Raw genomic sequence first — 13,291 nt, 5'->3', positions numbered from 1 at the left:
CCTGCCCCAGCACCGGCTATGGGATGAGAAGTCCATTCTGAGCTCAGCTGTGAGACACGTCACTTAAGATGCTGGATAGTCCATTGCCCATTGCTAATCTGGGGGAAATGGGCAAATCCCGCGAATAGGTACAGGCTGCGGGAAAGACCCGAGAGAGACAGAGAGAGCTTGAAAAGCCACAAGCCTATTCCAACAGTGAAAATAACCCAGAAGCTAAGGTGGTTTGACCTTAGTGCTGCCCGGGGCCCACCTGACAAGGTAGACCAGCCTGTGGAAACATTTAAAACCTGAGCAGCAGTTCAGACTTGCCCCACCACCCCTCTCATCCCTGACGGCCCACCTGCTCCAGCAGAGGCCTCAAGGATACAGCCTTATTCGGGGTCTGTGCCTGCCACACCCCCCGGTATAGGACGAGGGCCAAGATCACCTACAGGTGAGGGCCATCGGGGGGTGATCAGAGGCCTCACGTTGAGCTCACTAGTCATTGGTCCCCAGAAATAAACAACAGGTGACGGCTCTGGTTGCTACTGGAACTGAATGTGCTCTATTACAGCACAATTGATGGTTAAAGAGGACAGTTATGTCAGGAAGGTAGGAAGGTCCCTTTGACAGTGCAAATTGGGCGTTCTCCACCACGAGATTACAAAGTTTTAATCTCTCCGATACCAAAGAACAAATTGGGTGTTGATCTCCTAGGAGGTCAAACTCGGCAAACCCTTAATGGTGAGATTGGCCTCAGGTTACAGTAATCACATCAGTGCTGAGGGGAAACACCAGCTGGGAACCAGTAAGTCTACCACTCCTTGAAGCGTGGTAACTGTGGAACCAAACTAACTGCCTGGGAGCCTAAGGAAATAGAAACAGAAATCTAAGAACTGCACAGAGTGGGAATCATACTCCCTGCCCGCAGTGCTTTCCACAGCCCCGTCAGGCCAGTAAAAGAGCCAGATGGCTCCTGGCGGATGGCGCTGCCCTAGGAGAGGTGAGCAAGGGGTCTGCATCGCTGCCCCCCTCTAAGATGCCTTGGCCGTGGCCCTAGGAATGCACCATGCTGAGCTGGACTTAGCAAATGCTTTCTTCAGTCCACCCCTGGCCAGAGTCAAGCGATCAGTTTGCCTTCCCGTGGGAGGGACAGCAGTGGAACTTTCCAGTGCCGCCCGGAAGCTGCTGCACAGCCCGTGCGGGTCATGGTGGTGTTGAATAGGGTCCCACCGCTTGCCGCTTACAAAATCAAACTCACAGATGTTCCTAGAAGGGAACGTTATCTTTAATCAGAGTGCCGACAACCTGGGGAGGTGGTGAACTCTGTGTCCCCCAAAAACCACCTCTGAGATTCTGCTCGCCATGGAAGTTTTAAAGGGAAGGAGGGCAGTAATCTCGGTTAATCCCTGAGATGGGGGGTCCGGGTCATCGCCGCCCCCCCACTGTGTGCAGGCTCGTGAACGCCTCGTCATCTTCCTCTAGGTGTTCTCTTGCGCCCAGTTTGTTGGCGACATTATGGGAGGAGATGCTAGGGAAGAGATCTAGTCACCTGTTAATTACTGATTCTTCATTTCTACGTCTTTGCCTACACTTGTCCGTTCTTTCTGTAGATCAAAGTATTGTGTGATCAAAAGACTTGAAAAGTGCGTCTGGGCTGGACATGAGTAGATCATGGGGTGCCTGGTGAAAAGGTAGTCACAATACAGCTCTGCTAACGTGACAAGGAAAGGGGCTTCCTGCTGAGGGCGGTTTCCTACAAAGAGCTGCTTACCGTGGGACGGTAGCCCGAGACCTGTCCCTGTTTCCTTCCCACATCGGTAAAATGGGCCCGACACACTGATAATACAGTGTTAACACGTGAAGACTAGCCTCTGCTTCAGGGCACTGCAGACTTTGCCAGAACACCTGTGAGGGAGGGGCTGGGCAGTGAACCCCCAGACAATTCAAGGCACTGCATTGATGGTTTGGGAATTGCTTGTTCGGATAAGACATGCATTGTCTCAGCGGCCGTGTTTGAGAAGGTGCAACCTATCTGACCCCTGGAAGAGGTGCCAGCCTTTGTAGGGGCTTGGGGAGGGCTTTTATTCCCCACCTGGCATAGTGTATGCATCCGTTTTACTACCTGGTAAAGAAAAGGCCTGTGTGGGACTGTGGATCAGGGCAGCGAGCGGCCGTTGAGAAGCCAAAATACCAGGGAAGCAGATTAAAGCTCCGGGCCTCTCCCAAGTGGGGCTGCCATTTGAGTTTGATGGATCTGTGGCTCGCAGAAGTATGGGTAGGACCCTGTGGCAGGAACAGCGGGAGAAGAGAGTTCCCCTAGGATTTTTGGTCCCAGTTTTGGAGGGGGGAAGAAGCCAAGTAGCCCTCCAGAGAGCAAAAGACCCTGGCAGTCTACCTCACGCTTCTCCAGGTAGAGCATCCCGGGAAGAAACACCATGTTGTAGTGGCTTCCCTGCCCATCAAGGGGCGGGTTGAGAAGACCTTCCATGGATCCCCGCAAACTCCCAGGGTGACGAAGTGGCGGCCTGTCCGCAGCAGAGAAGCCCCTGTCTGCCTGTCCACTGTCTCTAGAAACGCGGGTGCTCTTAGACCCCGTAGAGCCTGTAGATCCTCCCAATGCCCCCTCCCCTATTTTTGTGGCGGCCCCTGCAGCCTGTAGAGAGGAAGTGGGGAAATTTCTGCTGAAGCCTGGCATATAGATGGGTCTAGTCGGGGCAACCCAACCGCAGCGGCTTCAGTTGCTCTTCAGCCCAACAAGGACACCATCTAGGTGGAAAGGGGAAGGGACTGCAGCAGCCGGCGGCCTAGACTCAGACCTGCTGAGCTGGTCATCACCCCTGAACCCTGGCCGTTAGCCCTGGGCCCCGACAGCTGGGCTCTTCGATAGGGCTTGACCTGATGGTGTAGACAAGGGGAGGCCTAGGGGTGGATGATCATGAATAAGCCCCTGGGGGCTCAGGGGGTGCGGAAAGACTTTTATGTTCACCAGCAAGAGCCTGAGGCAGTCCCTACTGTCTTCCACATCCTGGTCCGTGAGGTACTCACCCACTAGGCCAGCAGGAGGCGATGGTCCAGCTCAGGATGAGCCCTAAAAACGGATCCTTCAGGAGATGCATCAGATGGGGTGCACAGAAAGAGGGGCCACTCAGTGCCTGTACTTGTCCCCATCCAGCCCTTCCTGGGCCGTCCCCAAGGATGCCAAGTTGCCCTTGAACTACAGGGACTGGTTCATGCGGTAGCAGCATGTCCTGTGTGTTCTAAACAAGCCCAAGGCGACTGCCAAAGGAGTCTGGGGCCGTCAGCAGAGGAGTTCCCAGCAGTTGAGGGATTGGCAAGTTGATCATATCGGTCCCCTCCGTCCAAGTGAGCGTTCTAAATATGCCTCAACTTGTGCGGACACTGTGTCTGGCTTAACCCAAACTTTCCCTTTTTCCACTCAAACCAGGCAATTTTTTTTCACCCATTAGGCAATTAGAGAAACTGAATGCCCTGTATGGATGCCATCGTCGGATAGCGATCAGGGGTCATGTTCAAAGGTCATGATATGCAAGACTGGGTAAAATAACATGGTATCGGCTGGAGGTTCCTTCTCTCCTATAACCCACAAGCAGCAGGATTGGTAGAAAGGAAAAAAGGGAATAGTCAAGCAGCAGATTAAATTACTAACAAGTAAAACAGCATAGCCAGGGGGGCTAAGTTGCCACTTCGGCTTTGATAGATTTGAGCAATCAGTCAGTGGGGCCGGTTGCCCCGTATTGCAGACTGGGGACCCCTGCCAAAGCACCCAGTACTGTAAAGGTACAGAAATGGTGGAGACGCTGGGGATCCGCATGCTGTGGGCTGAGAACACCAAGCCCCATCACACCTGGGACAGGGGCAGGGTTTCGATGGGCTATCCCACAGGGATGGGTGGGTTACCTCACACCCCTGGGTGAGGGGGAACCACTCAGTCTCCCCTGGGACCCCATTGTCCTGCTGCCGGCTGGGACAGTGGAAACGCACCACACCTGGGATGGAAGGTGCAGCCTTGAGTGAGGGGAGAAGTTGGGGCCCTGGTCTGGCAGCTCTGGCCCCCAGTCTATCTCCTCACGCCTAACAGTGCTCCTCCCCCGGCCAACGTGTGTGACATGCACAACCAGGTCAAGTTCCTACAGAGCCAGAGGGCACGCTCTGTTTCCCACTGGAACCGCCCTTCGGCTGCCGTCTTTGTCCCCCCATCGGCCTGCAGGACTTCATAGCTCCCACAGAAGCCCTGACTACATTCACCTAGCAAGCCTTGAAGGAAGCCAGCGAGGCTGTCTTTGCTGAACACTGAAGTGCCTCTAATGAGGAGGGCTGTCCTCCCAGACAGCATGGCCTTGGACATTGTCCCTGCCTCACAAGGAAGGATCACCCAGGCACTGCTGTGTGTTTACACCCGATGAGTCTGCTGATGTGTCATGTTTAGCCAGTCACGGGAGGACACAAGTGAAAGTCCTGCGTGATCAGACCCCAGCCTAGAGGACTTCATAAACCAGTGGTTCGAATCACAGGGCTCTTGGTGGAAACAAATCGTTATGGTTTTGAGAATCATCTTGATCTGTGTCTTCTCTTGCCTGTACCTGTATTGCTGCAGAGGTCTGTGCCTGCAGTGCAGTCAGACGGCCGCCTGGAGCCACCTCCAGTCTCAGAAGACCCCTTGCAGACCCGCTCAGGGCACACTGCAAAAGTGAGGTCATGTGAGATTGTAAGAGCCTGTCTCAAGGGGTGGGGTGCTGGAGGAGGTCACCAGGAGGTCATGGCAGCTGGTCCACCTGCCAGCTGGACCCGAGTGATGGGAGGCTCCTCACCCTTCCCCTGTCCTTGGAAGGGACATCCGCCACCCATTCCCAAGGTGGGAACCAGTTTCAAGGATGCAGACTTGAGAGAGTAAAGTGATGTTGAGACCGTCTGGGCTGAATAGTGACTGGACCCTGTTAAGGCCTCTTTATAAACTTGTAAGATTCAGGCAGACGGGTGCAGAGATCAAGTTGTCTTGCAGGACAAGCCTCATGTGTAAGTTCCCTGCATGTTAAACCCACCCCCCGCCCATCCGGAGGGTCTGCCTCTCTCCCTCTCTCCTTGCCCTCCATGTTTGGGGGTGGAGTAGGGGGCTGGCTTGTAAACCAACAGGTGATCAGAGAGAGCTTTGCATATTCAGAGTTTACACAAGAACATCTCCAGGTTTCATGGCAAAGTTTATTTTGAAATTATGTATTTTGATCTGAAGGTGATGTTTATTATAAACTGGTATTATCTAAATCTGTAAGATTTCTATGATTGCTCGGCACTCATCCCTGGAAATGCATGGCTGAGACAAAACATGGGTTTTGTATTTTAAAGTTACTTGGTTATTTAAAACTTCCCATTCACAGCTGAGTTTGGGAAAGTTTCTAATTATAAAAGCAATATTGGTGGGCTTCCCTGGTGGCGCAGTGGTTGCGTGTCCGCCTGCCGATGCAGGGGCCGTGGGCCATGGCCTCTGAGCCTGCGCGTCCGGAGCCTATGCTCCGCAACGGGAGAGGCCACAACAGAGGAAGGCCCGCATACCACAAAAAAAAAAAAAAAAAAAAAGCAATATTGATCAGAAAAAATGCATGAGTTTTTTTAGTATTGCTATTATAACCCTAAAATTGTTTTATTCCATTTTCTTTTATTTCTTTTATATTTTCTGTTAATTTTTCCATCTTTTCTTTCTTGTCATCCTCCTTTTAAAATGTTTCCTTTTTATTCTTAATACTTTATATAAACTCACTATCATCCTTTGTTTATTCCTCTGTTTTCCTGAACTCACCACTATTATGAACAATTTTTTTAAAAAAGTATACAGATAATAGTCACCTGATCTGGAAAAATCTGTCTTCTGATTTAACTACCTTTTTAAATATTAAGTCCATTTTTATTCTTTCAAAACAAGTGGATCCTTTATAAGCTATAAAGATGGACCCAAGGTAGATAATTTTTTCATAAGCACAGTAGTTGTACTATTTTAAAATAAGAAGTAAGACCTTTTATTTGCCTTGGAAAGGTTCTTAGGGTAAAATTTCCTCACTGAAATTATTCATCTTTTGTTTTAAATTGAAACTTTCGAAAGTGTTCTCCTTATTCTGTTGATGTTTTATTTATTTCCAAAAATGAACCAAATAAAAGGAAAATGGTATGTGAATATGAAAACATTTATTTTACATTATCTTGACTGTTAAGATTGTGAAAATACATTTCATTCAGAACATTTTTTTGTTTATGACCAAGATAAACACCATAAAGAGAGAAGTAGCTTCAGCCATGCACACAGAAATAATTTTCAAGGTGACATTAGAATATATTGAATTTTACTAAAGCATAAAACATGTTGTGACTACAGTTGTTGACTTTGTGGTAATTTCAACTATAAGCATAACCACGGACCATAATTTGACAGAGCTCTAGGTGATAGGCAGTATTTAATAGGTGTTAGGAACACAGTGTTGGTCTTAATAGAACTGGTCCAAGTCCTGACTTGGCCCCTGTGGTTTCATTCAAGTTATTTTACTTCTCTGGGCCTTCGATTAATTAGCAGAAAAATGAAGGTTTACAACCAAAGACTCATGAAGCCCGAAGGATCTTCTGTACACAGAGTACCCAACTTAGTACCTGGTACACAGCATTCAAAAAACGCTTGCTCGTATTGTCACCAGGCCGTTCAAATATACTTGATCAAAACAAGTACAATTGTACAAATCACAAAAGTATTTCCATGATACAAAATCAATACTACTACTATTTACGCTTGGGGCAAGTGAAAACAGCTAGGCATTTATGCTCAGACGAGGTGGTACACTAAATTATTAATGTCTCTGGATGAAGTAAAATTGGAAATGGTAGGTGCTGTGTGCGACACACGCTCTTATTTTTAAAACGGAAAAAGGTTTTAAAATGTGTATTCATCTGGTCGCTAGCAACAGCTTCCTTTTCAGTCGACTGAGGAGGGTCACTTATTCGAGTATTCTTTGATTGTGTGTGATGTGCCTGGCTGTGTTTACCTGCCATGCGAAAGGAAATACCTCCTTTTTATGCTCTGAATACTTTCCTTTTCCACAGACATTTCCACTGGGCCTGGGAGATGGGCAATTCTATGCATGGACAGATGGTTTAAGAAGAAAGGACTGGCATGACTATGGGAGCATTCAGAAAGAGGCTATGCGCTCAGGTATGGAGTCCAGTGTACCCCAAAGTGCTACTTTGCTTTGTCACTTACAGGATCTCTCATTAGTGTTTCTTCTGCACCCGGTAAGGTAGGTTTCATGGGGACATTGGAGGTCAGTGCTGGGCAGAACCAAAACAATTTCAAATTTCAGAGAGAGAAAAAAATAATGAATAGCCTTTACAATATGAGCTGAACAGAGGTCATTCGAGTTTTAGAAATCTGCCGTGCTTTATACTTCCAGAGTGTCTTTCAATCATTTCTGGGGTCATCTTGGATTTATTCATGAGACTTGACTTGGAGCACATGTATCTTGAGCTAGATTCGCTCATTAGGGCTGTGGTGTATCTAACTGGCTGGGCCAAGGATGGAAGGAGGACCGCAGTTCTAGACACTGCCAGGTGGATCAGAGGAGCCGGGGACCTGAAGTTGGCCATACCTGGGCAAACTAACAGTTCAGTGGGATCCAGTAGGTCTGTCTCTGCATAGCCGATTCTAGTCTTAGGCTAGGGATAGAGGAAACCTTTTACTTCTTGGAAAAGTCACAGGAAAAATTATGTCCCTCTAGAAGGACTTAGGTTGTTGGAAGCAGGGATTCGGAAGGGTATAGATGTAATAACCGAGTGAAGGTAATAACCTTCACTGATGATAGGAAGTCCATATTCTATTATTCAACCAAAGGAGCTCTGTTGGGTATTTGTTTGTTTTTTGTTTTGTTTTGGGTTTTGGGTTTTTTTGTCATGGTGAGGATATCGCAGAAATTGAGAAGCTATGGTTTGGTAAAGACATCTTAGCAACACGGAAATGGATATTCAGATAGTTACGACAGTGTTCAGGGCTTTGGATGTTCTCAGCTCTGGATCAGGTGTGCTTGACTTAGTCTTCCATTTTCTTCTTTCATTCCTTTCCTCCAAATAAGACTGTCCCCTACCCCCCTGCTTGTCATAAGAATGTTCCCTGTCCCTCAGAGCATCAGCCTCTTCCATATGACATCATCCGTCCAACCTTGGCATGACTCTGTGAACAGTGACAAAGGCAAGCTCCTTACCAGAATCCTTACTTTTCCAGTCCTCTGATCTTTTTCCTCTATTTGCTTGATCAGCCCTGTATTCATCCAACCGTCTGTTTCTTTTTTTAACCACAAGATGCTGAAAGTTTGGGGAGATGTTCTCATAATTTAACCACAAGTTAGTAATAATAATAAAAATAATAATTGAATAGATGTTTTGTACTAGGGGCTTTGCATATGTATTTTATTTAAATTTCACAATGACTTTGATAGATAGGTATTATAATCCCCAATTTGTAAAGAGAAAAAAGGAAAGAAAAAGAAATGAGTTCTTAAGAATTCATGAAATATTATCCAAGGTCAAACAGCCAATAATTTGTAGAGAGAGATTAAAAGTCAGGTTGTCTTATGCTCCGTTACACCCCACCATCAGACGTCGAATGATAATATTTGGGCAAAATGAAGTAATGGCAAGAGAACATACGGGAGAGAGACACACCTGGGTTCATATCCTAGCTTTTCTGTGTAAGTGGAAAGTCAATTTGTCTGTCTGATGTTCTACTTTGCAGGATTGCTATAAGGATTAAAGATACTATAAAGTAATTGGCCAATTATTTGCACATATTATAAACTCCACCAATGAAAACTGTAATTATTTTTCCATCTAAGTTACTTTCACTTGATTTGATGTGCCTATCCTTTGCTTGTGCCAATGCGTTTTGGACACAAAATCCAATACTTCACATTTATTTCTGCTACGTACTACCCTTTCTGCCTCCTGGAAAAATGTACCTTAAATTTTCTCATCAGAGCTCAGGGCAAGGGAAATTGACCTACAAAGAAAATTGGTGATAAAACAAGTTTCCTAAAGTACAAATTTTGTGTGCAATTAAAATACTTTTAAATGCTAGTATGTATATGATTCACTGGAAGATACATGAAAAGTGCAATAGACTATCATTTATCATTTTTTAAAAATACTGTAGAATATAGCCTAAATAAAATATGCACACACAAACACACATGCAGTTATAAAGTCAAAATAAGATAAACATCTCTGTTTCCAATAAGCAGGCCAATTCTTATTAGTTATCTATTTTATACATATTAGTGTATACATGTCAATCCCAATCTCCCAATTCATCCCACCACCACCACCCACCCCGCTTTCCCCCGTTGGTGTCCATACATTTGTTCTCTACATCTGTGTCTCTGTTTCTGCCTTGCAAACCAGTTCATCTGTACAATTTTTCTAGATTCCACATAATATGCATTAACATACAATATTTGTTTTTCTCTTTCTGACTTACTTCCCTCTGAATGACAGTCACTAGGTCTATCCACCTCACACTTTGCAGGATTGCTGTAAGGATTAAAGATACTATAAAGTAATTGGCCAATTATTTGCACATATTATAAACTCCACCAATGAAAACTGTAATTATTTTTCCATCTAAGTTACTTTCACTTGATTTGATGTGCCTATCCTTTGCTTGTGCCAATGCGTTTTGGACACAAAATCCAATACTTCACATTTATTTCTGCTACGTACTACCCTTTCTGCCTCCTGGAAAAATGTACCTTAAATTTTCTCATCAGAGCTCAGGGCAAGGGAAATTGACCTACAAAGAAAATTGGTGATAAAACAAGTTTCCTAAAGTACAAATTTTGTGTGCAATTAAAATACTTTTAAATGCTAGTATGTATATGATTCACTGGAAGATACATGAAAAGTGCAATAGACTATCATTTATCATTTTTTAAAAATACTGTAGAATATAGCCTAAATAAAATATGCACACACAAACACACATGCAGTTATAAAGTCAAAATAAGATAAACATCTCTGTTTCCAATAAGCAGGCCAAGAAAAAGGGTCATTGGTACTATTCTGTCTCCTCCAAGTTTTGAAATTTGTATTCACTCTTACTTTTCTCTGTAATTTCTTATGTCTGAACAAATATTGTTGCATTTTGCCTATGTTTGGACTTTATCTGAACATTGAATCATATAGTATGGCTTTCTTCTTTTATTCAAAATTATTTTTGAGATCCATTCTTGGGTGTGCACTTCTAGTTGATTCATTGTAACTGTTGTTTAATTTCCTTTTTTTTTATATAAACTTTTCAGATCTTTAAACTCCTAGGTTTTTTAAACATGTATTATGACAATGGTCTCATTGTACCATTCTATCCCCTCCCTTCACCCGAACTAAATATAAAATCATTTTTACCAGTAAAGCAGATAACTTTTAATGAAATGGGTGAACTCCAAAATGGAAATTATAAGACTTCAAAAGATTATTATTTTTTCCCCACCACCATCCCCCCCCACCCCGCTTTCCCCCCTTGGTGTCCATACATTTGTTCTCTACATCTGTGTCTCTGTTTCTGCCTTGCAAACCAGTTCATCTGTACAATTTTTCTAGATTCCACATAATATGCATTAACATACAATATTTGTTTTTCTCTTTCTGACTTACTTCCCTCTGAATGACAGTCACTAGGTCCATGAACATCTCTACAAATAACCCAATTTAGTTGCTTTTTATGGCTGAGTAATATTCCATTGTATATATGCACCACATCTTCTTTATCCATTTGTCTGTCGATGGGCATTTAGGTTGCTTCCGTGACCTGGCTATTGTAAATAGTGCTGCAGTGAACATTGGGGTGCATGTGTCTTTTTGAATTATGGTTTTCTCTGGGTGTATGCCCTGTTGTTTAGTTTTCCACAACGGTTTCCACTTTGTAAACGTTCTGAGTTCCCAGGTTTGGGTTATGTATGACGCTGCTCTAAGTATTCTTGCGCATGGCTCTGGGATAGAGACAATATTTTCTTAGGGTACATACATATTTAATAGTAGAATTTGCATGTCTGAGGAATGCACGTTTCAGTTATACTATGTAGTACGTGACAAACTGTTTTTCAAAGTCGATATGCTGATTTCACTGCAAGCAGTAATGGATGGAATTCCCATTGCTCTGTATCCTGTCAACACTTAATATTACTGTCTGACTTTTCATTTTTCTCAATTTTGTGGTATGAAATAATCGCTCATTGTCACATAAATTTGCATATTACTAATTTTAATGTAGTTGATCTCTTATTTATGCTTATGGGCCATTTGTGCCTTCTCTTAGGTAAAAGTCCTATTCATTTCTAGTTCCAGTTTTTTTTGTCATTCTTCCTTAACTTATTACACTAGGAAATTATCAATTTTATTAATTATGTCCAAAACCAATTTTCGACATAGTTCATCTTACCTGTTGTGTTTTTCTCATTGATTTACAGTCATAATTTATTACTTCTTTTCTTTGACTTCTATATTTTTCTAAATTAAAAAATTAGATTCATACCTCCTTAATTTCAGCCTTCTTCTGTTGTACAATAAGCATCTAGGACTCTAAATTTCTTTCCAAGCACTGCTTTAAGTACATCACACTGGTCTGTGGTTTGATGTTTTATATTTGTTTGTTATGTTTTAATTATATTGTTATGTTTTCAAATGTCTGTCCTACTTAATAAACACTGAAAATATCTTAAAAATATGAAAATCCAGAAACTACTTCCTGATGAGATCTCAGTAATCTTTATAAAAGTGTATTACTGTAATATACCAGATACATTTTATCAAATGTCTTTGTTAGTGTTTTTATTGATGTTGTTAGTTTATGTTTTGTTTTGACAGTTACATCTTTGTGGCATATTTGATAATTTTTGAAATATCAGGTATTTTAAGTAATCGTTTTTATATAAGCAGGTGGAATATAGGGAGAAAGGAGGTAGTTGAGTTATGAGGAAATGGTGAAGATGCTTCCACCTTTGAGAAAAATGCAGAGTTGTTTTTTTTTTAGTTAATTTTTATTGGAGTTTAGTTGCTTTACAATGTTGGGTTAGTTTCTTGCTTTACAGTAAAGTGAATCTGTCATACATATACATATATCCCCTCTTTTTTAGATTTCTTTCCCATTTAGGTCACCACAGAGCACTGAGTAGAGTTCCCTGTGCTATACAGTAGGTTCTCATTAGTTATCTGTTTTATACATAGTAGTGTACATATGTCAGTCCCAGTCTCCCAATTCATCCAGTCCCCTTCCCCCTTGGTAACCATAAGTTTGTTCTCTACATCTGTGACTTTATTTCTGCTTTGAAAATAAATTCATCTTATTTGAACTTTGCAAATAAGTTCACCTGTATCATTTTTCTAGATTCCACATATAAGTGATATTATACGATATTTGTTTTTCTCTTTCTGACTTACTTCACTCTGTATGACAATCTCTGGGTCCATCCACATCTCTGCAAATGGCACTGTTTTGTTCCTTTTTATGGCTGAGTAATATTCCATTGTATATATGTACCACATCTTTTTTATCCATTCCTCTGTTTATGGACATTTAGGTTGCTTCCATGTCCTGGCTATTGTAAATAGTGCTGCAGTGAACATTGGGGTGCATGCATCCTTTTGAATTATGGTTTTCTCTGGATATATGCCTAGGAGTGGGATTGTTGGGTCTTATGGTAGTTCTGTTTTTAGTTTTTTAAGGAACCTCCATACTGTTCTCCATAGTGGCTGTACCAATTTACATTCCCAACAACAGTGTAGGAGGGTTCCCTTTTCTCCACACCCTCTCCAGCATTTATTGTTTGAAAATTTTTTGATGATGACTGTTCTCACAGGTGTGAGGTGATAGCTCATTGTACTTTTGATTTGCATTTCTCTAATTAGTGATGTTGAGCACCTTTTCATGTATTTGTTGGCCACCTGTATGTCTTTTTGGAGAAATGTCTATTTAGGTCTTCTGCCCATTTTTTGATTGGGTGGTTTTTTTTTTTTTTTTGATATTGAGGTGCATGAGCTGTTTATATATTTTGGAGATTAATCCCTTATCATTTGCTTCGTTTGCAAATGTTTCCTCCCATTCTGAGGGTTGTCTTTTGTTTATGGTTTCCTTTGCTGTGCAGAAGCTTTTAAGTTTCATTAGCATTCGGTTGTTTTTGTTTATTTTCATTACTCTAGGTGGTGGGTCAAAAATACCTTGGCTGCAATTTATGTCAAAGAGTGTTCTACCTATGTTTTCCTCTAAGAGTTTTAT

The 13,291-nt window shown here is 42.8% G+C and overlaps 1 protein-coding gene across 1 annotated transcript in view; it reads left to right on the top strand.

Moving 5' to 3' along the window:
* GALNTL6 (polypeptide N-acetylgalactosaminyltransferase like 6) overlaps positions 1-13,291 on the top strand; it is a 1,282,336-nt gene that overhangs the window by 431,260 nt on the left and 837,785 nt on the right. The window contains exon 2 of the mRNA XM_024130813.1: positions 7,081-7,189. Coding sequence (XP_023986581.1) covers positions 7,081-7,189 — 109 coding nt within the window. The remainder of the gene's footprint in view (positions 1-7,080; positions 7,190-13,291) is intronic.

Source organism: Physeter macrocephalus, chromosome 9 (assembly GCF_002837175.3).
Source record: "Physeter macrocephalus isolate SW-GA chromosome 9, ASM283717v5, whole genome shotgun sequence".
Taxonomy (NCBI): domain Eukaryota; kingdom Metazoa; phylum Chordata; class Mammalia; order Artiodactyla; family Physeteridae; genus Physeter; species Physeter macrocephalus.
Note: the sequence above shows the minus strand (reverse complement) of the source record. Positions and strands in the feature narration are given on the sequence as shown.